The sequence below is a fragment of the Falco punctatus genome (assembly GCF_963210335.1).
Source record: "Falco punctatus genome assembly, chromosome: 2".
Lineage (NCBI taxonomy): Eukaryota > Metazoa > Chordata > Aves > Falconiformes > Falconidae > Falco > Falco punctatus.
Genome location: NC_137581.1, coordinates 102,745,732 through 102,771,577, shown reverse-complemented (window position 1 = coordinate 102,771,577; position 25,846 = coordinate 102,745,732). Strand labels below are relative to the sequence as shown.

The 25,846-nt window shown below is 40.8% G+C and overlaps 1 protein-coding gene across 5 annotated transcripts in view; it reads right to left on the bottom strand.

Moving 5' to 3' along the window:
- Positions 1-25,846, bottom strand: part of APP (amyloid beta precursor protein) — a 229,270-nt gene that overhangs the window by 99,815 nt on the left and 103,609 nt on the right. For all 5 annotated transcript variants that reach the window (XM_080374444.1, XM_080374445.1, XM_080374447.1 and 2 more), the window contains exons 4-5: positions 16,200-16,312; positions 14,500-14,693 (exon numbers count right to left, since the gene is read on the bottom strand). In XM_080374444.1, the coding sequence (XP_080230570.1) occupies positions 14,500-14,693; positions 16,200-16,312 (307 nt within the window). The remainder of the gene's footprint in view (positions 1-14,499; positions 14,694-16,199; positions 16,313-25,846) is intronic.

The window sequence follows — 25,846 nt, the reverse complement described above, 5'->3', positions numbered from 1 at the left end:
GCCTGCACAGCTGTTTCTCCCTGTCATGTTAAATGCTCTGGTACCATTCACATTTCTCAATTAGCACCACCACAGTGCTATTTCCCAGACAACACATCTAACTTTTGCACACCTTTCACCTCAGTACTCCATTTAAACCACTGTTTTCAAACAAATTTTTACTACCAAATGAGTGTGGATACTACCGTTTTTCTCAAAAGACTTGGAGGTTTATTTACTATGCACAGCAGGTGTGCTTACTTCTTGGTATTATTATTACATTTCACCTTCTTCAGTGAAGAAGTATGACTCAGTTTGTTTCTCCTGGAACCACAATACCTTGACAGCTTTTTCTATATATTCCCTTGATACCATCCCAGCCAGGGTTTTATTAGCACCACAGACTGCACTGTCTCGTTTACAAGAAATTGTTGACATTTCGCTTTATCTTAGTGGTGCTGATGACAGTGGTTTTCAAAGGCTGCTCAAAAGAATTACTTGATACACTGACAAGTTCACAAATTTGTAAAGCTGTATTACCATCATCTGAATTTAACAGTTCAGCAATAAACAGCAGAGGTAAACTGTTAGGCTTGAAGGCAGCCATGAAAATACTTGCATGCACACATGCACACATTAGTATCTCTCAATCTCCTGTCAGTAGAGCCTTTTGGCAAGGAGGGCCAGCACTTTACTTTCATGGTGGACGCAGAAGTTATCATGGCTTTGAACCTTCTGTTTCGATCTCCTCACCTACGAAATATTAACATCCATTCCCCCTATAATGGAAACCATGCTTCCCTTGAGCATTTAAGTAGCATACTGGGTGTTTAATACCAATCATCTGCACCCCTGTGTATGGTGAAACGAGGCATTTGAAGTTTGGTGGGTTTAGATACGTTTCCAATGCCATGGACACACTGGGGTTCCAGGCAGCCGTAAGAGGTAATTGATTCCACTGACTCCAACAGAAACATACCAACCATTCCGATGGCTGTATTTCTGCTTTTAAAACACATACCACTGTACAGCTCCTCCTAGTATGCACCTAAGCACACAGTTACAAGCAATGTTTAAATCAGGGGTCCTCAAACTACGGCCCGCGGGCTGGATACAGCCCCCCAGGGTCCTCAATCCGGCCCCCGGTATTTACAGACCCCCCTGTCCCCCCCGCCAGGGGCTGGGGGGGGAACCAAGCAGCCGCAGATGACGGCCTGCCACTGCATCCGTGCGCCGGCCCCCTCGTTAAAAAGTGTGAGGAGCCCTGGTTTAAATCATGGATCTTTAATGTTATCTAATAACTTCCTTTTCTCAATCCAGCACTACAGTTAAGAGCTGGTACCAATGTATTATTTATCCATTTCACTCAGAAGTGTGCATCATTCTGTTACTTTGTAAAGGTAAAACTGAAGAAATGATAAAGGAAAACAAAGCAAAGCAGATTGGGCTACCTCTTGCCATTCAAGAAATAAAAAAATGTTAGTAAATGAAAGCTTGTTTTCTGTATTCCAGTAACTTTCAACAGGGACAGAGGCAGAACACAGATGAGAATGACGATGAGTTTCCTTTCTAATGGTGTTTCAGAACTCATGGGGCATAAGCTACTCTCTGAGAGGTTTCTGTCTGCAACCATTAATTTCAGACAAAAATGTGGCAAAGCTTTCAATTTAGGATAACAGGTAACTGCCGACTAATTACTGCTATTAGGAAGCAGCTCATGCTTGTCTGCAGTAAATGCTCATCCATTTGGATGTATTTGAACCATGACTTTTGCCAAGTAACTTGAACAAAAACATATACCCCATTAGTGGGTGAAAAAAAAATATGAAAAGGTGTTCAAGACAGGTGTTTCAATATCTGGAAAGATTAGCATTCACTACACTTTGCAACTGTATTTTATTGCAAATAGATTCCATCTGGATTGCAGTTTTTATCAGCCACCAAGCCTGGGCAAATAGCTGGGTGGGGGGAAACTCATTCTAGGAGAGGAACCAAAACAGTTGCTGTCCGCCTACAGAGTGCAAGGCCATATATGTTGGCTCTAGATACTTGTGGGAATTAGTATAGGAGAAGCAACTACTACACATAACTTGCAACCCTACAGGCCAAGCTGACGCTAATTTATGTATCTGTAACTTTTACCCACTGCAGATGCCATCATCCCAGTTTCCAGCCCCTTGTGCTTCAGGTTCCCAAAAGTGCGCACACACACCCCCACCATAGCCTCTACAGCTCCTCCAAATTAACTCCAGGAAACATGTGATGGGACTGGGTCTTGCTTTGCTTCCAGCAGGTGATCCGATGAGCACAGATACATACTTATCCCCATGTACAGGAAAGCTCCAGAGCACAAAGTTCTTTAACTGTGGGAGTGGAAATGGACAGATCCAGCTGTGAGCCTCTATACACCTTAAGAGAAATGCCTTAAAAGAAAATGCACAACAGAAACAAAGAAAATTGCAGGAGTAGGACATATGCTTGGAACCCAAACAAGAACATAAATGCATTTGAGATGGCCTAATCACCAGACTTTTGGTTAAAAGCAAATCAGAAGGCCTACAGACAAGGGAATACATTCTCCATCAGCAAACCTACGCATCAGAGGCCTGGGTATTTTCCACCTAACTTTTTTCCAAACCTTGCATGCTAGAAAAAGTTCTACCAAGGGACAAGATTTCTCAGGAACCAGGTTTGATCCCACCACTGTACTCCTTTGAATAGTGTCACTAACTAAACATACGAGTCAACACAGGAACTACTTAGAGCTAAAACCTAAGCCAACAGTGCACTTTGGCACATGAGCACTCACCTCACCGTACTTTCCATTTACCTTTGGCTTTGGTACACTAGCTGACTTCAAGACTTAAGCTGAGTATACTAACTACATGAAACTGAGTATCCAGGTAGTAAATTTAAACACAAACTACCAAAGTAATTTTCACACAGTAAAAGAGAGGAAAGGAAGTCAAACGCAAGTGTGAAATGAAGATTTCAGCACTTACCTTGAAAGTCTAGGAGTAGGGGGCTGTAATAAAGTCTACTTTCCTGAAGCATGGAGGAGGTGAGAATGGACAGCAGGGCAAGAATTAAACTGCACTGCAGTTGTGACATTAGGCACAGAGCCAAGAAAAAGTGTTATGCCAGACCTCCAATTTATATAACTGATCTTTAAAATGGCTTATTGGCTTCAAAATCTGGAAAATTACAGTGATTTATAGAATTGAAAGTCTGACCCACAAGATATCCCAGCAATAACGTTTCTGGTCTGTCTGTTAAGTGACCACAAAAGCTGAAACTGCTTAAAAATCACCACAATTATTTTCATTAGGGTTGGATTATACTAGGTTAGTAAATCAGGTATCTCACAACAAGAAATAATGTGATACTGGGACACATAAACACCTATTAAAAGACTGTTAAACTTTTTAGAACTCAAGATGGGCACCTTCCATTGCACAGCAAGTCAGGACGAGCAATTCATACTGCCTAGCATTTTTCAGACTTAATTTTGTCACCTCTAATTGCTTTCCTTTTTGTTTTCCTTTACTGAAGAGGTTGCAGTTATGCTTATTTTCACATTTCCTAAGAGGAAAAAAAATTGAAATAAGCTGTTTGAAGAAGTGTCACATAAGATGTTTTTGAGCTCTTAGACCTTATCAAACAACTGAATTACATGCTTCAGACTGTGACTGTCTCTTTCCTTTTACAGTACTTTTATACAAAAGCAATACCAAAAATGTACTTGGTTTCATTAACTTCGACAGAAAACAAGACAAGTTGCACTAAAACTCTTTCAATCTAATTTTTAAATGAAATATTTATAAAAACCAAACATGCATTCCTTGCCCTGCTACCTCTGGTAGATACATTTATCTTTCCTCTCATATTTAAACAAGAAGGTATACTTCATACCATTAGAAATTTCTTTCCATAGCTGACCTGCTTAAAAAGATGGGCATACAAGGTAGCATGTAACATTTAATCTCATGCATTTGCAGAAGGTACCTGTTGACTGATCACAAGAATACTTTTTCAAAACTCACCTAGTCTTCTCTTTGAAACAAACCCTCTGCTGGTGTTACTCTTCTGACAGTTTTCTTTGGAAGACAGAGGATTGAGCAAGAAGTATGTCAGTTTTAGAGAAGGACAGAGTAATAATACATTTAATCCGTACTCTTTCTCCCTTTGTTTTTTTGTTTGTTTTTTTTTTTTTTTTTTTTTTTTTTTGCTAAAGAGAAACTTAAAAACTATAAAAGTAAACATCTGCAGAGACACAAAATCAGGTTCTGTGAGCCTGATGACAATACTAAATCCAAAATCTTGACATCAGAAATGCATTAAGACTGAATGTGATGAAAGTGGGCAGAGTGAAGGGAAAGCGGGCAGATGAAGGTCACCTGCCACAGCCAGCTTGAGAATCAGCAGAAAAATCTGGATCTGTTACAACACATTTGTTTCCATCCAACCTGCTATCCTACAGCTGATCTCAGGCAGACAGTGTGAACTCCGTACCAAACCAAGTACCTACCCTGCTTGTGGAACTCGTTGTCTTGATACCCTCACACAACAACAATAGGGTAAAACTGGAAGAGTAACTTTGTTTTACAATTGAGAAAGCAAACAAAAAAATACCAGAAGCATGTAATGACTGGATGTTCAATTTAAGACAGCGAATACCATTTGTCAAAGAATGTGCCATCTTAATCTTTAAATACAGTTGCTACCAGCAGCAGCTGCAAAAGGACAGGACTTCCGCAGAACAGATTATCTCCACTCATGCAGCCAGAAGAAAAAGGGGCACCTTACACACGAAGTTTTTTTATGGTGGCCACAGCACGCCAAGCCTAGCTGAAGACTTTCATGGCAGAAGCAAGCATAGACCCAGTTCTCCTGGACAAAAGCATTTTACTGTTTTAACCTTTTCTTCTTCACTCAGGCCACAATTTGAGTGTTATTTTTTTCATCAGCAGTGATCAAAATAGAGATCCCATGTAAAGAAATGGCGTGTCATCATGTAACCAAAGCCAAAACATTTGTGTTCAAGATGAGAAACCCTTTATCTCGCAAACAAAAAGCCCGATATGTTTTTGCTGTTTCACCCATGTATTCAAAGTGTGTAGCCTTTGTTAGAAGGCACAGGAAAAAAAGTACTTACTACACAAAATGCTTTACTACACTGCGCTGTTAACAGCAGAGCCTCACAAGAGGTCGAATTCTTCAATTTCCACAAACCACCCCACTGCTGAGCTCTTATTTCTAGTACAGACTGTAAATACCACTGCAAGGTAAGACAGAGCAGGAACTGCTAGACAACTTTATGGAGGGATAGCCAGCTATGCATTCACTGGCACACAGTTGTGCTGCTGTGACAATATGTATCGAAAAACCCAGCTGTAAATTTCTCAATTCCCATTTTTTTCATGCATTATAAATAGTACAGCGCTTGAAATGGGGTGGTATATATCACAATTTCACAAGAACTTCTGAGAACATTTTACAGACATATCAGAAGGGTTTTATAGAGTTGATTACTACCCAAACCTTTCCTTCCCACATTTCAGCCATCACAAGTCATTACAACTGACAGCTTAAAATTTTTGCCTATAGAATTTTTTGCCTACTACTTAAGGAAAACATGGCAGTTAATGGCTTGGTTTTGTGAGGTCAAAAACCCTTAACTTTTCTGAAAGTCAGCTTTTTACTAAATGTGCAAGTCTGATGTCATGAACCTCCTGAAACAAGCTCAACATTCACTCAAGTCCTATACAGGCAGCCTGCACAGCTAGCAAACTGCTTTTATTAGGGGTCACGAAAGTCTGGTTATCTTCTACTCATCACTTCCTCAATTAGATCAATTCTCTCCACCCATAGCCTCATCCATCACTTCAGTCAATGCTTTATACTCAAATGGTGATTGGATTTGCCAGCTCAGCATCACTGTAATTACCTCCCAAAGCAATGCACTGTTTCATCAAATCCATTCTAACTTTACTTGTCCTAAGAAGAAATCCAACACTTAGCAGCAGTCTTTCTAGAGTCACTAATGCTCCGGTGTTTCTATGCTTTCTGAGTTTTATTTTAACAACCTCCACATTAAAAAGCAAAAAAATTGTTATTAAAGACATACCATAAACTATCGGAATATTAAGTAACAGCCAACATGAGAGACAAACCCAATTACTGTAAGAATGTGAGACACAGAATATGCTAATAGCACATAAAGTATGCAAATAGAACAAAATACTTCTGGAGTTACTCAACATAAGCAGTAACATTATGCCTACAATTTGGTAATGCCTTAGTTTAATTTATAAAGAAAAGCAATTAGGTTTTATCATTAAAATACTTACAATAACACAGAAGTTCTTAGATAAGCTCTACCATTAATAATGTTTTAGAAGAGATATAAACCATTTTTTCTAATGGTTCTGCTACAAAAATTAAGAAGATATGAACTTCCAACCAATTAGCTGAAATATTATATTGCAAAACTCAGAACACCTTCCACACTATCTCCCCAAATTAATTCAGTTTCTCTAAAATACCAATTGTGACAGACAACTCTTAGTGCAAAATTAATCTATTTCAATAATTGGCGTTAACCTATACTGATGGGAAACTTCAGAGGAGGGGAAAAAAATACGAGAAAAATTAAGCAAGTTTCTAATTCCTAGTGTTCATTTTAGGGCACTGACTCCCAATTAGGAACAATTTGTATTAGGACAGCTGATGAGAACACTGCCTCTGGCTGCACCCTTTCCCGCTCCCACGTCACAGACTGCTGAACTCCCCACCAAGCCGACCCTGAACCACCGCCACAGGCACACCACCCGTACCGCTGCTGGCACAAGGCTCAGTTTTCCTTAGGTTTTCAGGGGTATGAACAGCCTACATCTCAGTCTGCACAGTATGGAAAAAGGGAATTTTTTTATCCATCCTAACACAAGTCATTTCCTGCTTCTAAGTCAGAACGTGCAGTACGGACGCTTTATCCACCTTCACGTCTGGTTCAGCTTTACTACCTCAAGTGCATGGGATTAGGGGGTGGATTATTTTTTTTTTCTTTTTAATGTTCTGGCTTTTCTAAAGAATCATTTAGGAGAGTCCCACTGGGGCATTTCTCACTGAAATTTTAGAACTGACTTTCCAATTTAATGAAAAATCTGGTATCAATGAGAACTCGTTGTCTAACTTGAGTGACAAGATGGCTCAAAAATAGATGATACTCAAAAAAAATGTTGATTTTATTTTTCCTCCAGTAAGCACGTTTCCAATGAAGAATTTAGCTTCAGCACTTTCCTTTTTCTTGATCAGTAACAGTTTTTCAGCTTTAAAATAGCAAAAACTTCAAAAGGACTCCAGATACCCCATTTCTACATTCTTCAAACAAATCTTTGGGCTCAGAGCTGGAATTCCAATTAAGCCTCAGATTTTTGACTCAGCGCTGTAAGAGAATATGAACAGTAGGATCAATGGGAGAGGAAGAGGAGGAGGAGGGAAGAACGGTCAAGAAACACAATGTCACTACATACTAGAAGTATGAGAAAACAGGCAGAAATTGAAGGATTTAACCAAGTAAGAATCTTGGAAACACCTGCACACCCCCCCTTCCCCCATGATTTCTTCCTCTCCAACTCTCCATATCCAGACACTGCTCAGGGTCTGACTCTTCCTCAGCCATGCGGCACTTCCCACCGCACGGGGACTGTGACAGCCCAGGGCACACAGGGCCGCAGCTGGGGTCAGAAGCCAGCCTCCCTGAAACGAAGGACACTCAGCTGCTGACCACCAAAACAAAAGGTAGGGCTGAAAGCCTGTCCATTAAGGCTCTCCGGGGACACAACACAGAAACCGTCTGTCTCTGAAATAGGAAGTGGCAATGCCTATCAACACCACCACTTAATCCTCCTAGTTTTCCCTTTTTCTTCCTCCATGTTCAAGCCATATTTGTTTCTTCCAGCTGTAGTTGAAATGCCAAAGAGACTAAAGTACCCGTCAGAGCAATAGGTAAGGAAGATTACAGCATTTTTTTGGTTACTTTTTCTTAATCTCCCCGGTCGGTTAACATGCAATGGCCAGAAATATGCCTGAGTCAAACAATCCCCTAAAGGCTCTACTCCCATGCTATATTTCCAAATACATTTTCTGGGGGCAGATGAAGAGATGTGCAGTGGAAAAAGAACGGTGAGAGGAACACAGGACAATGTAACAGGGAGAAACAGGGTAAGAGGATTTCATGTTTTGGATAGTCCCTGTTGATGAACACCATGAGCATAGAGAACACTTAAATGCTACAACCAGCACGGCGGTTCTTAACTGCTTTCATCTGCATTTGCAATTAAAATATCAACAGCTTCTCAACACTTGCCTGCATTAAATCTCCCACTGCTCTGGCATGCAGAGACCCAAATAAAGGGAATTCAGCAGTAGCTAGTCAAAGCTACACTTGCAAAAGGAAAAGAGAATTCCCCAAGTACAAGAAATTGCTAAACCCCATTAAATTTGACTTTTAAAATTCTTACATTGACTCTTGCATACTACTAAATTTACTTGCTTATGTGTCATTATTTAGACTCGGGCACTTTTCATAAACGTGCACCACAGGCAGACATCCCAGTTGCCTGCCTGCCTACTTTGTGTCAAAGCAGAAGCATGACATACCACGAGGACTCGGTGTGTTTGTTCTATCAGGTCAGGGCACTGTATGACCGCGGCCAATTTAAACACACCTTGTGAAAGCCTGATTTAATTATAGCACTCTGGGGAATTTTGATTGTAACTGATTTGGTGCTGAGGTTAACTCACAGACATTTCTGAAGGGAAGACCCGAGGTAAAACAAGCGGTACAAAGATGTCAACACACAAGTCACAGATAAATACATAAAAGCAGCAAGAAAGCTAAAGAAATGAACATACACTTCCTTCATGCCAAGCAAGGATCCCTAACTAATTAGTCGGCAAAGTAATTCTGTTGGGGCCCTGTGACTCCTCTTCCCCAAATGTTAGAACAAGACTGATAATTAAAAGCATAGGGTCTCACCTGGAAGCAATTCAGCATAACAGGCACATATACAACGCTGTTTTCACCATTAGAAAAAAATTGACAAGTTTTAAAAGCCTTTCAGGATTTCTTGCATTAGAGTTGGAGAAGGCAATTCAGAAAAAAAGTCAGTTTTTCCAGATACCATTGACACACACACACACAAAAAGATAAAAGTAAAAAAAAAAAGTGCTGTTTATGGAGACAAAAAGGATACCATACTTTTAACTGCTTTTTTTCAGCATTTGGGAGATGAGCATTCATCCCTAAGCTCAGTCTGGTACAGGGTTACAAAACCAAAGAACAACACGACTACCATGCCATATAGTACATATTTGTTTTAGTTTTACTTCACAGATGCCTAATTATCAGCACAAAGTGGACTGCATCCTTTTGGATTATTTATTGTTAAAACCCTACCATATTAACTCTTCTAATGGCACGTACAAACAAACTATAGAACTTTGCTTGGCAGAAGTTTATGGGAAACTGTAAACCAAACCCTCATAAAACATACTACCCCCTACAATATACTGCTCCTCACAACGCAACATTTACAGCACTACCCAATCATTACATCAGCCTGAACATATGTTTTATACATCGAACAGACAAAACTCATCTGGCCTAACGTGCTGAGCGAAAACCAGTAAGAAATCAAAACTCCTACTTCAGACCTTGAAAATATATTCAGATTGACTAGAAAAATGAGACTTGGCTGAAGTTAAGGCACTATTTTCTGGTCCTGAGCCACAGGACTTAAAAGCTTTCTCTTTAACTCTCAACAGTGAGACTTATCGTGCCTCAGTTTCCCTGCTGTGAAAGAAGGAAAAGGAGAGCAGCCTGTTTTCCCAGTGGGAAGGACAGCCCGGGAGGTCTCACACACTGCGGCAGGAAGATGAGGAGAGGCAGGCATGGGGCAGATGTAGACAGAGAAAACCTGGAATTTTCCAGCTTGGCCATCACTCCCTAAGTATGTTCAACTTTGGACATCAAGGACGCCAAAGCTTCCAGCAAGCGCCCAGGTACAGGCAGGAGGACCACGAGGCTGTGCCGAGTCTCAAGGGCAGCCAGAACTTGCAGGTCACTTGACAGTTGTAGCTACGCACGGAGAGCTCTGCATCTGTATTGAAAGCCAGAACCTGCATCTGGCTGTCCCTCAGGCAGTCTTCAAAGTAAATTTTAATTAAAGGTGTGGATAACAGCAAAGGAATGCCACTGCTGAAAAACGCTCGTGACCTCTTAGAGTCACCTGCTATTTCAGGACAAGCATGACATGATGCAACTTCAAAAGCACGGGTAGATCCTCCCTTTTGGCCTCGTGAACACAAACGGGGTGCACCACACTTGTCACCAAAATACACCCTCCCTCCTTTCCCGAAGTACCGCCACCACGTCACACCATGAGGCAAACCACATGCTTTTACACCCAGACCCTGGTGGTGGCTGGACACTGGGTAGGAAGAATGTCCGCCCGTGATGGCACCGCAGCGCAAGGTGCCTCCGCCTGCCCTCTGACGGCGTGGATACAGCGAGCTGCCGAGCTCTGCTTCCTCCTGCGCAGAAGGAAACACCCCCAACAAAACAAAAATGCAGTGCTCCACAGACAACTGATGGGGGTCAAAACACACCACAGCCTGAAAAAGGGTGTTTACAACATGTCTGGCTACAATGTGGTTTCTTCTAAATATTCAGACTCATAAATGCAAATATTTTAAAATTTAGATCCGAGTAGTTTCAGGTATAAAGTTACTTCAAAACACATCACCTACATTTGTCGGATTCTGCTTTGTCACAACAGGAGTGCTTTGAGAGACGAGGATATAATCATTTGCTTTTCAGGTTGGCACCTCTACCTCAAACAGGTCATCTTCGCTTTGTCCTGGGCGTCTCAGAGCAGCCACAGCTCTTGCGGAGGCCCAGGTGCCAAGGCATGCAGCAGTCACCATGCCGCCACACTGACGGAGAGCTTTGTGCCCAACATCTTCCAGTGACGTTTTACAGAGATGGGAGCATGAAGCAGCCAGCCTGGAGGTTTTGCTCCCCAGGAGTGGTATGGCAGGGAGAGAGACAAACCCACAGCTAATCGAACAGAAGGCTCCACAGCCAGATGTGAGAAACAGGGAGTATGACAAGCTTGCAGCTGGGGTCATTTACACCAGACTGTTTTCTGCTTAGGTGCGAGGAGTGGGTTATGTTCTAGCTGTACCACTCGGTGATTCAAGATACTGGTGACATTGAGATATGCAGCACGGTCAAAAGCATCTTCAGGGCCTTATTATTTGTACAACAGAACCAAACCTACATCTTAATGAAACAAAAAAACCCAGAAGGGCAATTACTGAAGTACTCATGAAGTCGCTAAAATTAGTTGCCAGAAATTGTGACTTCTGGGTAGAAACGGGTAAAAAAAAAAGTCAATCCAGTAACTGCTGCAACAGGAATTCTGTGGAATTGCTGCCACAAACCTGTGGTAGAGTAACAGCACAAAATCCTCCTCCTAAAGGACCGGTTGGTATCTTCTAATTTTAACAAAATTGTTTTCCAGTACTTATAACAGCAGCCACAAAAACAACTGGCAAAGCAAAGACAAGAATTCCTCAGAATGAGCGAGTGCCCCCACTTGAAATGCCCAGCCAGTGTCTCCTGATGTGGAGTGCACCCTGTGTACACTAAAAGCCATCAACTGGAAGACACCAACAACGTGCCCCAACTTACTCACCCAAGTAAAAGCCATCACGATGCCCCAGTGAGGAAAACACTTTGAGGGATACTTTGCCCAGCTGATCTGGTAGCAGCATACTCCCCCTCCCTGCCCAGAGAGAGGCTCCACAGAAACCCCAAACCTCTTCTGACAGAGGGCTCTGCCCAGGAGCTGCTGAGCAGGGGGCTGGCAGTGGCCACCACAAGCTGGCAGTGCCTTCTCTTCCCTTCACAGTGTCACAGCAGGGACGAACTTACACACAAGGGGATATTAAAACTCTCTGGAAGGCTTCAAAAGGAAGCAAGCATTCTCAGTGCGACAGCACCCCTATACAGTAAAAAAAATGGACTTTTGTAAGCACTTCAAACAAAGGTGCTTTTATATGCTATTATAGCAGAGAATTTTGGAAATTAAGCATTAGGAAACTGTCCTCCTACTTTTCATTTCCTTTCTCCTCCTTCCTCCCTCACAATCAGCTTAGGCCTAAGGCATATCTATATTTATATACACACAAACATATGTTCTATATGTATGAATACACACACACACAGAGTCACAAAATTTGAACCACCATCTACTGCTGCATAAGTAATGAGTAACCTTTTTTTTTTTTATATGACTAAATTTCAAAAGTATTTCTGGCTCCATTACACGCAGTTTAAATGCAGTTGGGAAGCTGAAGAGGCAGCAAGAAATATGAGTGAGTCAGTGTAAAAGAACTACAAATTGCTTGGCTCTTCATCTGCAGTTCAAGTACAAATGCCCCATAAAAGGACCATTTCATTTTCCTTTTGCATGCATTTTGGGGGGTGGGGGGTGGGGAGGGGAAAGTAATAAAATCAGTGTTTGCAGGAACTTCAGAAATGGATTCAAATGCAATTACAGGTCCTATTCCTAGAGGATAAAAAATTTATGAAGTTATTCTTGAACTCACGTCTTCAGATATGAAACTGCTTTATGATGAACAAAATGGAATAGAATAGTAAATTAAATGTTCAGTGACCAACATGAAAAAGACAGAAATAAATGGGATATCTGTCTTACAAACAGAACTACTCTATATACAACCCGTGAGCTTTTATGTAAAGTATTTCAGGAATCTTTGATCAGACAGATAAAAAACTTTTCTTTCATGTGTATTTTATGTATAGGTACATATTATAAATCTAAGATATATAAGACAGGTAATAGGTGTAAGGCAGATCTATGTATCTATATTATGTATTTGTGTATACACATATGATGAAAAAAAGCAAATTCGTCTCAATTAGAAGGTCTGCACTCAGATCTTATTCTGAGAGAACATATTCCAGTTAAAATCTAAACAAAATGTACAGAAGTGACACAGGAACAGTCCAAAGGCTGGTTTACTAATCCCACTGAAAGGGTTATAAATTATGACACTGACAGCTGTTGGAAGTACAAGTCAGAAAAAAGCCCGAAGGTATCAAGGTAGAAGATGCAATATTGATGCAGGGTTCTTGCATCAGTCCTGACCATTCACTCTCATTCATGAGAGAAAACTGGAAATTACAGTGGGGAAATATTTATTTTAATTAAATCCTTCCATTATTCACAAAGAACTCTTCCCTCAACACTCACTAATCCTTTGTCAGGAAAGATTTAGATGCCCACTATGACATGGCTTCTTATTTCTCACTGTCTTAATGCCATCTCTTTGCACCAAATTACAGCAATTCCATCTCTGTCCATTCCACATTGTTCCTGAGCTTGTTTCCTTCTGCACTATTAAAAAGCCCAAACGTAATGCAAATCAGAACTATTAACTTTCCACATTATTCACTTCATTTGGACCCCACTTTTATTTTCAGGGTTCTCCTTGAAACCACTTCTAATCAGCCCCAACTTTTGGATTTTGTAACTCATTTGTGAAAGATGCAGTATCGTCCCCTAAGAAGTAGAAACACTGCATTAACACAGTATAAAGTAATGGAAGCCTAGGGAGCACAAACACAATCTGAACATAGATCTTTTTTTGATTTTATGAAGATTTTAGGAAGAAAGCCATCTTAGCTGTTTGAATTCAGCTGCAAGGACATAACATTGTACTTTGTTCTCACAACTGCTAACACACTCAAGACAATGCTATGAAAAGGCTTTGACAGCACCACAGCACTCAGTTACAACACAGTTAGAACCCACACTTGGCTCAAAATTAGCCACGTGCACAGGGGATGTTGAAGGGTAAAGACAAGCACGGCATTTTCCCATCCACCACTGTCTTGCAAATGAAGCCTCCATGCTCCATGTTAACAGCAGTGTATTCATGAATCTGTCAAAGGCTAGATACTAAAACAAATTTGCTTTTAAATCATGTTTAGAAAGCAACTGTCAGCAGAAAAATATTCTTACGGTAGTAATAGCACAAAACTAATGCCTATTATGAATGAAGATGTTTCAAAATCTCCAATAGTTATGTTGGCTGAGTGTTTGCTGCAGTACCCCAGACTGCATGAGAAGCATCTTAAGAGTACAGTATTTACTATTTAGTTGTCAAAAAGTAAGTAAACATTTTCATTATAAACATGGCAATACTTTGCACTAAAGAAATGATGAAGGCATCAAAAGCGCAATAACTATGTTAACAATAAGCTTTTCTGTATAAAGTTAAAAATAAATGAGTAGAACACTGTTTTCAACCGCTGCAGGTGCAAGTTTATTTATAAGCGACTCTTCCAAACTGAGGTCTTTTAGACAGATTTTTGGCAGTTTTAATAAGATGATGATAACAAGTTGAAGTTCTTGTCACTCTTACCTTCCATCTGCATAGTCTGCATCTGCACCTCCCCACCAGACATCTGAATCATCGTCTTCAGCATCAGCTGAATCAAGATTGTCGCTTTCCTCTGCTAGTGGGCAACAAACAAACTCCACACCACGAAACTTGTCGATTCCACAGGGCAGCAACATGCCGTAGTCATGCAGATTCATACTCTTCTCACTACAGGACTACAGAGAATAGAAAGAAAACAGCAACAATGTTGTCATGGAGGAAGGCTGAAAAAACACCACAGACCTTGATTAGGGGCTGTGTACTGCCTTAGGAGGTTGAAGCTGGTGAACTGTATGATCTCAAGAGTTTTGAAACATGACACAGAGTGATCACATGTGCATTCACTACCTGCACTGTAGGTAGCACCCTACCTGTGTCTGCATGACCACTGTAAGCAACAAGTTCTCCCTTCCCCTGTCCTTTAGTCTTTCCCAGTACAGAAAGACTTGTCTCCTCGCACATACATGACAACTCCATATCCTCTGGCCTAAAAATCTTCACAGGCTTTGCCTCATAAAAAGAAAACTTGAAGGCAGAACAATAATTTGATGTATTAATCCTGATACTCATGTATTAATGCTATTGAAGAGTTCATTGCGAGATAGATTAACATTTAAAATACCTGTTATACTGGAAACATACTGTATTTGGTCTGACATCTCCGCCAGAACAGTACCTTCTAGCCTTGTTTGGAAAACAGTCAGTTGTGCATAATTACACCTTAAAGATACGGTGGCATAGCACAGAAAGATACAGCGATGTAGGACAGGTGAAAAAAGGAATATAGTTTAATGGTGCATAGTGATTATGTTCTTTTTAGGCTACGCCATTCCAAGTTTGCATGGACAAAACAGACTAGAATTTGCCTGCATGGAGTTTGGTGCCTTAAACACTTCATTTGAGGGGCAACAGTATGACTTAAGCAAGAACTGAAAATCTGAAAAGCTGCAGAGCACATTTCAATTTTGATAGCCAGAAGGTGGGAAACGTACAAACAAAGATGTTCCAAACAAAACAGCAGCAAGAAATCTTTTGAAGCTCATCTCAGGTTGTATTCCTACAACCTCTCTACATAAGGACAAAAATGTCCAAAACACATTAGCAATTATAATATTAGGTTTATTTCTGTTTTCAGTAAAGCCTGGTAAATTGTAAAAACTCTGTGCCTGACTGCAAAATTTCTTTGGTTAGTCCTGTGTCTTATCAGCTCTCCTAGCCCTTTATGCTGAATTTCACATGCTGCATTCTTTGAAGGTTTGATCTCTGTGAAGCACCTGTCACACCAAATATATTGGGGATGATGATAAAGGCAAAGCCTAGGCATCAGCGATCAATTTTTAGTTCCAGAGCACCGCTAACACAGGAAGCCAGAAAAGGAAGAAAACACAATGGGTGTGTGAACGGATGTGAGGAAAAAACCCAGTGCCATGAAACAAGGTCAATGTCCAAAGGTCAATGTTAAGTATCCAACAGTAGTCTCTGATGTGCTCAGCAGAGCAACTCCCATTTTCTACCTTATAAATCAGAACAAAACATCATTCACTCAAACATTCGTAAGTATTGCTTTTTGTTTTCCTTTCCATGTTTTCCATACACGCCACTGCTGTATTTAAACTTGCTCTCAGAAGAGTGATAGAGATCTAAAGAAGGAAGGCGGGAAATTTTAAGACAGATGAATATACCTCTTTAGCAACAGTATGCCAGTGCAGGTGAGTTTCACACACATCCATCCTTTCCTGGTGAAGGAACTTGCACTTGTCTGGTACCAGAAGAGCATCACTCACAAACTCTCCCACTGAAAGGAAAAAACAAGATAAACCCCAAAAATGTTAATTTTGCTTCCATCACCTCATCCTAAGTTAAATCTTTAGCTAGGCGTAGGGCAGCTTCCATGAATGAGTGGCAGGGTCTGTTTGCAGAGAATGGAAGAGCTTCTAAATGGTGCTTCCATTATCACCTTCTTCAGATTTTCCATTTGAAAGCAGCTCCTGTCTTTGATCTCAGACATGCATTAGATTATGATAACTTCCATATATCCACTGTGAAACTTGCAGGACCCATTGAAGACCTAGAGTACAACATGAATTCAGGAGTTGCTGAATCCAGCTCCTGGAAGGGGAATGCAGGGACAGGGAAGGACAATCACATTCTTCATCTGAGTAGTGGTAGGGAGAGGGTTTGAAGTGTTTTGAAATACTTAGTTTTCCCACACAAAACAAATCTGGCACCAACACATTGTTTCAAACAATTCAAGAGTATTTCTACTGAATTACAGCACTAGCAGCAACACAGTCCACTTAGCTTATTTTTGTTAATGAAGCCTCTTTATTGCAACCTCATTTCATCAGCCAGACAAATTCAGGTTAGCCCGGAAGGCTGATAAGCAACTGGAGCTCATCTGCTAGGGAACAGGATGATTCATGCATCACCTCCATAAATATATATTTTAAAGATATAAATATATATAATATAATTTAAATAAATATATAAATAAAGATATTTTTAAAAGGAAAAATTAGAGTACTTTCGAGAAGTCGATATACTGAACAGACACTGGATTGTGAAGGCACGCGACGCAGCTGGCATAAACCATCAGCACCCTGAAACGTATCTGTAACCTTCAAAAACTACAGACTGTGTGTGTTAAATGAAAAAATGAAGGTGGCCCAAAGGCTGCACAGATGTAACAGGTTAATTAATCAAAACAAAATGACTACAAGTTTACTGTTCAGTAGAGGGTGATTTCAGGGAGCTGATGAAGTGGCCTTTGAGGCTTACAATTAAAAGGTCAGTTTTAAAAATAATCAACGTCCAATGCACTGGGAGAAAGCAAAGTTTGGCCAATAGATGCATATACCTTTGCTAATCACTAGGATGTGTATTTCGCATGAACCTCCTTGCTGCGTTTCAGTGCTTTTGATCTGAAGCCTTTAAAAGCCAGTCAGTTTACTGGGAAAAAAAATGATTTTGTTATCTTAATCCTTCAGTGACATATTCTAATGCCTGCAAATTATCAACAGAAATGCCTTCTAGAGGTGCCCAAAATGAACTTGCAAAAGTAATGAGTTAAAATGCTTTCTTGTAACCAAAAATACAAAATCTGCAGCTTCTGTTAACAAAGTCTTTGCTTCCAGTGGTATCACACCCAAATCTTGCACTGAAATTTGAGTAAATTTGCACCTTGTTTTTAGCTCCACTTGTCTTTGTAGGGGACTATCTTGCCACATACCCAAAGTCACTCAGTATGTAAGTAATTGGTAATTGCTAATGGTTCAATTCAGTGAAGTACCTGAGTGCTAAGCAAGCACCAGTGCTTTACTAAAGACTCACAGTATACTGACTTCACTCTCCTACGACATACAACTTCATACAGAACTGCAGCTATACTTTTCTGGGTGTTCAAGCCTGCAGAACATTCAGAGCAGTCTTTATGGCAAAAATTTCTATAAAAACAAAACAAAATAATCCCACAGTGCATTCTATTCTACTCTGGCAAACTAAGTCTGATTTCTGATGCTAAGCACACAAGCATGTGTGTGAGCTTGCGTGATCTGTCTGACTTCTGACATGCACTGACACAAGAGTTGAAATACAAACACACCTGATAACCTCTGCACGAAACTATTCCACTCACCCTGTAATATTGTTAGAATATTGTGTGCGCAAAGTTTGAAGGCATTAACGGTATACCTCATTGCTGAAAAAAATAAGCCTACACAGTTTCAGCAAAAGTAATGAGTATGGATGTACCACTGAGTTACAACCACCAAATGCAAGGTGGAAAGCTGGATGTACAAAGTTCTGGACAATGCCGCTTGGGCTGTGGTATCATTAACAGTATATATGAGTATGTAATTAGTGGTTTTTTTTTTTTAAATAGTAATTTTTTGAGTGTCTGTATCAACCAACTCCTATCAATACACTAAAGAAATACCAGACACTTGTATATAACTAAGTACAGTATTTGATTCGACTTTTATACATAAAAATGTGCATCTGCTTTACAAAATCACATTCCTTGAAAATAAGGTAACAGCATACTCACAGTAACTAACCCCAGTTCTCATTTCAAATGAGGCCTCATTTTGCAACCAATTGGTCAATTTCACATAAATAAACAATCTGTTGGAACAGGCTGCCCTCTGGTTTTCAGAAGGAAAGAAAGAGCTGGAGAAGAGTGGTTGTTTAAAGTAACACTCCTTCAATATATAGAATTTATAATAGATTACTTAGGGTTGTGAAAATCTGGGCAAGAGCAATCACTTGCAACTTTGCATGTGATTCCTGTTGCTTTCAGTTCAATTTTTTTATTACAAATAAAATTTAATTCTGCCCATTATTTACACACATACAGAGCTTATGCCCTGGAAATTCTTCTCATTCATTTCATTATAATTATTACTGAAGTTTAAATCAAAGCTTTGAACTTTTGATCTATTTTTGTTATTTTGTAAATTTTTTAAATACATTAATGTTCAAGTGGCAGTTTGATGAACTAAACTGAATTTACTTGACAACTGCAATGTTTATTTTCCCTGAGCTAGTCTAACAAAAACAAATCCATCAGAAGAAAGCACTTCAAACACTTGCACACATGTAGACTTGCACACAAGCTTCTACCTGTATCACTCCAGTACACATCTAACTTTGAATGCTGCTGAATCATAAGACTTTGGGGATTCTTTGCTTTTTTGGACAAGTAACGCACAGAATACACAGGGAAAATAAGCACGTGTGAACAGAGAACATTCCTGTGCTTCCTAAGAGAGGGGGCCAAATGTGCATGGCTCTAAAAGTAAGAAAAAAAATGTAATACTAGTGTTTCCAGTGCGAGCCATGACTGAGGTAGCTGCACATTATTACATTTTTTCGACTGATGGAGCACCCCAGCACAGCACTGGTTATAACTTCCACTGTCAGGTGCTGGAATCACAACCCTTAATTAAACTCTAGTATTATTTTTTTCTTCCAATACAGCAACATACTGACTTGCACTGCCACTGGGCTATCCTTATGTCGTGGTTTAACCCTGGCCGGCAACCAAGCACCACACAGCTGCTTGCTCACTCCCCCTCACCCAGAGGGATGGGGAGGAGGATCGGAAAGGAATTGTAAAACTTGTGGGTTGAGATAAGAACAATTTAACAGGTAAAGTAAAAGCTGTGCATACAAGCAAAGTAAAGCAAGGAATTCATTCACTGCTTCCCACGGGCAGGCAGGTGTTCAGCCATCTCCTGGAAAGCTGGGCTCCAGCATGCGTAACCGTTACTTGGGAAGACAAACGCCATAATGTTGGATGTCCCCCCCTTCCTTCTTCTTCCCCCAGTTTATATACTCAGCACAGTGTCGTATGGTATGGAATATCCCTTTGGCTGGTTCAGGTCAGCTGTCCTGGCCGTGTCCCCTCCCAGTTTCCCGTGCCCCTTCAGCACTCTTGCCGGTAGGGCCTGAGAAACGGAAAAGTCCTTGACTGAGTATAAACATCACCCAGCAACAACTGAAACCATCAGGGTGCTATCAACATTGTTCTCACACCAGAGCCAAAACACAGCACTGCACAGCTGCTAAGAAGAAAATTAACTCTCTCCCAGCTGAAGCCAGGACACCTCCACACCCTGCCTGCCAGGCTCAAGCTGGATGAGCATTTCCTCAGGCAGCAGCGTTGCCTTAAAAGACTCCCTGGCCCCGTGCTGTCCCCTTGTCAGTATCAGCACCTGAACTGTGCTCCCCCGCTGCCAGTAAGCCACAGCTAAACCACGACCATGCCACAGACAGAAGGGCTTACAAAATTTGTACCAAATGCACGCCATGACAGGCTGGTATTATTACCGCCACTGGCACCACCGGTGTCAGGCTTATATTTATCACTTTTTGCTGTACTCTTTTGCCTTCTTCAGCATTTCTTGTATTTTGTTTACAACTGTACATGCATGCTCCGCTAAGGTACTCTAATAAGAAACCACAATGGCACAATTTGTCTTTTAGTGAGCTCATAAATTACTCAACTCCCTTAAGTGACCCAAAACGCTAGTATAACAGCTACTTGTTTTCCAGTAGCTGCTTACCCACTCTTGCAGGGAAGGGCTGGACAAAACCAGACCACTCTGGCTCTGAGGTTCCTGACCCATCTGGAGAAAACAGCCCTGAAGAGGAATTTGCATGTTACTGGAACATTGTGTCAGTGTAGTAAGTTGCAGCTGAATTTCACTTTCCAGATCTTGCCCCCTCCAACGTCAGTAATCCCGTTCCTGATGCCCAATTCTCCATGATGTTTCTAGCAGACTTCTTCATATTGCCCTATCCTGGTGTATCACAACAGGGTAGCAGTTCACATTTTTCAAAGACAGTTTTGACAGAGGTTATGACACCACATTTTGCTATTAAATATTTTTACTTTAGTCAAACACGCCCTATTCCCTGAAATATACTCCTGAAACAATAACAGATTTTGTGCTGTAAGACAACAAGTTCTGATTCAGAAGCTTCATGTTTCAACACAGCAAAGATTAAGTAAATACCATTAAGAACCAACCTCTAATAAAAGTTAGGATTATATTGAAGGCAACAGACCCCACACTTTGAAATCTTCTCTAGTAAGAAAAAGGCCCAGCAAGTGGGCATGCTCCTAAGAAGACAACCCCCCATCAATGGCAGATATGGTATCAGGACAAAGTACTTTAAAATAAAAATACAATATCCTGTGTGAGACACGGTCCTGATCAGCAGATTTTCCATTCACTATATAAACCAGATGGGATGGGAGGATTCAGCCAACATTGCACAGAAAGAAAGCAAAGATGATAAAGGTAATAAAACAAAATCCATGACAAAACCAAACACCTGCTAGCAGATGGTTAGGATCCCAATCAAAAAATAAGCACATTCAAATTATGTTCAGAGAAGCACTTTCAAACAAAGCCTGTGCTAAATTTTGCATGAGGTGGCAGCACACACGCTGAGGCTCTGGGACTCAAGGCTTCATTTTCCATGTCACTGACGACAACAAGGACCTTGCTAAAATGAATTCACAAGCTCAACTGCTTGCACCCTATGCATTTAAGAACATTCAGAGGAATGTATCTTTTCCCTGTGACCTTCCAATGATTTTCCTGAGCCATCACATGCTCAGCACGGTGCAGCAAGGAGCTGATCAGCCCTGCACCTTTCCCCAGCCAGCTGCTGTGGGGCTTTGCTCTGCCCTCCTCCCCAGGCACAATAGCTCAGCTCCCTGCAACACCTCTGCTAGCTCTTGTGCCCACCCAGGCACGTTTATTTAGTACATACTATGTTGCACATACATGATTACATTTATTTAAGCAGCCATATAACTTTAGGTGCTTTTATCAAGGGTGATATTTATGTAAGCCTTTATGTGTGATGCTTTCTCTTATTTATGACATTAGTAATTAAAAGTTAGCTGCAATCTGCGTCAGAGTACAAGCCAAACACACTGGCCTCGCGTAAAGAAACAATGTTTCATTGAAAAATGCATTTTCTTTTCTTCAGAAATCTAGAAAAGTAGAGAAGATACAAAGCACTTAAGATACTTAAAAAACACATTTTGTTTTTCAGTAAGATGATTCAGTAAGCACAACTATCTAGCGACATACTGAACCAGTCATAGCGTACTTTGATACTTTAGACTTGTTATCTACAGATGAAGAGGCTGTGCTGTTCAAAATCTGGTTTGAAGGAGGGTTTGCTCCTGTGCCCAGCCCCAAGGATAGATGCCTGCCGCAGTGATAGTGTGGATGTCCTCTGAACTTGGGCACAAGACATGTTAAACCGGACTGTTAAAGATTTCCTATCTATTTTAAAGGATTTTAGCAGCCTATAGTAAACATTGCGAGCAGTGTTGAACAACACTGACCCCACCTTGGGCAGTCAGTAGCGAAGGGCAGGCTGTGAAGGGGGCTTGCACAGGGGAACACCAGAGGGAAGGTGGGGAGCCTGGCACCTCACTGAGATCCCACTAGCCTTAAAAGCTCAAAATCACCTCCCTTGACCCCATCCCAAATGCCAAGTTAGGGGCTTCTTCCTAAAACCCAAGATCACCTAACAAAAAAGCAAGGTGGTGTGGATAAAACACAACATCTGTGTCCCAGCAGCTTGGACCATCCGTATTTTTCTGATGAGTAACAGACTTAACTCCTGTCCATAAAACTGCCCCCCAAAACAGCTCTGTAAGAAAACTGTCCCCGCTCCACCATTTTATCTGCAACCTATGGCATGAATTTCGGTAAGAGACCCATGGCACGGTAGAGGGACAGCAATGCAGACCCGAATTTGAAGGGCAGGAGCAGAAGTGACAGCATGACCTGCACTGCCACCTCTGGGACATGAAGTGGGAACAACTGCAGCTCTTCGGTCTTCCAGGGGCTCAGCCAAAAGCAATACTGACCCTATTAACGTGTCTCTGTATTGACTCTTTCATCCTCACAAAGGTCCAAGAAGTTATTTCCCATAACTACAGCTGGGGGGATTTATTATTTTTTGATCAAAGCCATTTGCTATGTTTTAACCATCTAAAAATAAGGCCAGTGGTTCTCCAACAGACATTTTCACAGCATCAAAGCAAGTGTCTGTTGTTTTACCATCTTTTCTGCTCCAAAGAAGTCCTTGAATGCTTCTGTATTCCTGCTTTCAACCAAACTTGAAAAGGTAAAGAGAGTACACCCACCAAGAAGCAGTTTATTGTTCCATTATTTAACATACATAAAACAAACACCCTGATGCATCAACTCTGCAGTAAATCACCTCCACTATTCACAACATTTATTGATTTATTAGGATACAAAATGCCACAGTTTGAGATGAACAAGGCTATTCTACTAGATTATACTAGATTAAAAACTGACTGGCAATTCTAGCTGTTCTACACCTTAGTGTCTTGACGCTCTTTCAATGATTTTGAGAAATCACAACAATTAAGGTACTTTTCACAAACACTGCGATGGCACATAACATACAACCATACTTGGGACGCAAGATCAAGGTAAAAGAAAACCCACTGTAATGAACTCATTGACTCTAAATATCCACACATGCACCACAACAAGGAGCTCCAGTCTTGAGGTATCATGTGTTCTACTGTGATTTTTTTAAGTTTAAATAGCTGACAAAATCCTGCAGTCAAAAGGCTAAAACTCTTCAGGTACAAGTACATTGGTCTAGATGAAAATAATGAACTATATACCACGAAATATACCTGTAACTCATGTTGCTTGTTACATCCTCATTTCCAAAAGGTACGATACATAAAAAAGGGTTATTCTCGAGCCTTCCTCCTCCTTCCTCTGTAGCTCTTTGATCACAGACATAAATGGAATTCCTGTTCACTTGTTACTTTTTTACCTGACTACATTTGCTGATAAAATTGTCTTACTTTCAAGACAGAATGCAAGCATCAGATTCGATGCATTATGCCAATAATGGACACATCAGTTTACATTCAAGAAGATTTAAATACACATTATCACACACTCTGGCATCTTTATTGACAAAGCATATAAACATTCCTTAAGTCTGTAGCACCTCAACAGTTCATTGAAGCATTAAGTTCATTTACCTATATCCTTTTTTCCCCCACTTGTGTCCCCTATCTTCAAGGAAAAATCTTGCTGGGAGTACAGTAAGATGCCTTTTGTGTCCCAGTCTTGCTCATTAATGCAATATAACAGAACTATGCTAAAGCCCATTATCCCAGCATCATAGGTTATGTCACATGCTGGGATTCTTCCTCTTGCCCCATCTTCCTAAAAGGCCCACAAAATCAAAAAAACCACCCTTCTAGAATTTGTTATCAGTGTGACCAGCAGCAAACATCACCTGAAAAGGGCTATCTGAAGGGTTTCCCCTTCAGTTTACTTTCTCTAGACATGAACTGCTCACACTAGCAAACTTTCTCTCCCTGCCCCACAAATCAAAATGCTGCCTCTAAAACACGATTTACTGAGAAGCAGGCCCAAAAGCAGGGTGTAAAGTCCAGCTCAGGAAGTTGAGAGATTTCAGGTTTCAGTTGCTCTCCCTTCCAATTCTTCAGTGCACTGGTGACATTTGCAAAGCTTCTGCCACAAAAGAAAGTATTTGCTGCAGATACAGGTCCCTGCCTCCCTGTTATACAATCCTTAGTAATTTCTTGGAAATGGTGAGTTAGGAAACAGCAGGAATAATACAAGTCTACAGATGTCACTCTGGATAGCTTGACTTTGTCCTGCCTCAGTCAGAACTTCTGTTTGACACTGCCCAAATAAAAACCTTTTTTCCTCCTCCCACACCATGCCTAACTGCTTATTGTTTCCTTCCCCTCTCTTCTCTGCAGCCCCAACAAACCCTTCAGATCCACTTTTTACTTTTCAGTCCATCATCACAGTAGTCCTGTTTGATAAACCTGTAACAGGACACAAGCAGCTGCTCTGGAGGGCTAATGAATGCATTGGGGACTGAAGCCCAGCTGCTTACAGTGGAAAAAGGTTTATAAAGTGAATGTTGCCACCTGTGGGTGCTTGCCACAGGGTCATTTGGTGGGAGGTTTTTTTGGTGGTTTTTGGAGCAAGGGGATTGCTTTTTGGGGATACCACATCCCATACTAAACTGACAGTATGTCTAGCTAAAACAGATCTTTCACAGTGCTATTAAAAACAAAAAAACCAACCCCCCCCAAAAAAAAAAAAAAACCAAACCCAAACCACCAACCAAAAAACAAACACCAGGCAATGAAAACTGGAAGGTGTTAGAAACCAAGGTAAGTTAGAAAAGCTGTTTGATTCTGCATACAGCATAACAGACAGAACTACTGGGGTCCTCAAATGGGAGGACAGAATAACACATGAATTTATTGGAAATCACTTAATCTACAGAAAACAGTCAGTAAAATTCACAGAAAGGACTAATCCTAAAAAAACAGTACTAGAAAACTTAAAAACCAAATTTTAAATGTGAAAGGTTTAAATGAGACCATTTTGTGTAGATTTAAGAAGACTTTATCAAGATTCCCTGAGCAGAATCCTGGGACAGTGAAAATTACTTCAACTATCCTGGACCACAAGCAAGCAAGGAGTAAAAAAATCAGGATGGAAGCAGGACAGTGGTCCCTTTAAAGGTAACAGCACTTACACTCCACAAAAAAGTATACACACAGGCTATTTACACAGCAGTGTCTGAAAGGTGCAGTTATATGCCTGCATATAACACGCCAGATGCTGTTCTGTTTGAAAAACTTCCTGTCCCTATGTAGCTTCTACCATAAGCTGCAGTAAAAGAAACACAGCAACATTCCTCAGAGCACTGACCATCTCAGCCTGGGAGGGAAGCACAAAGGACAAGAGAT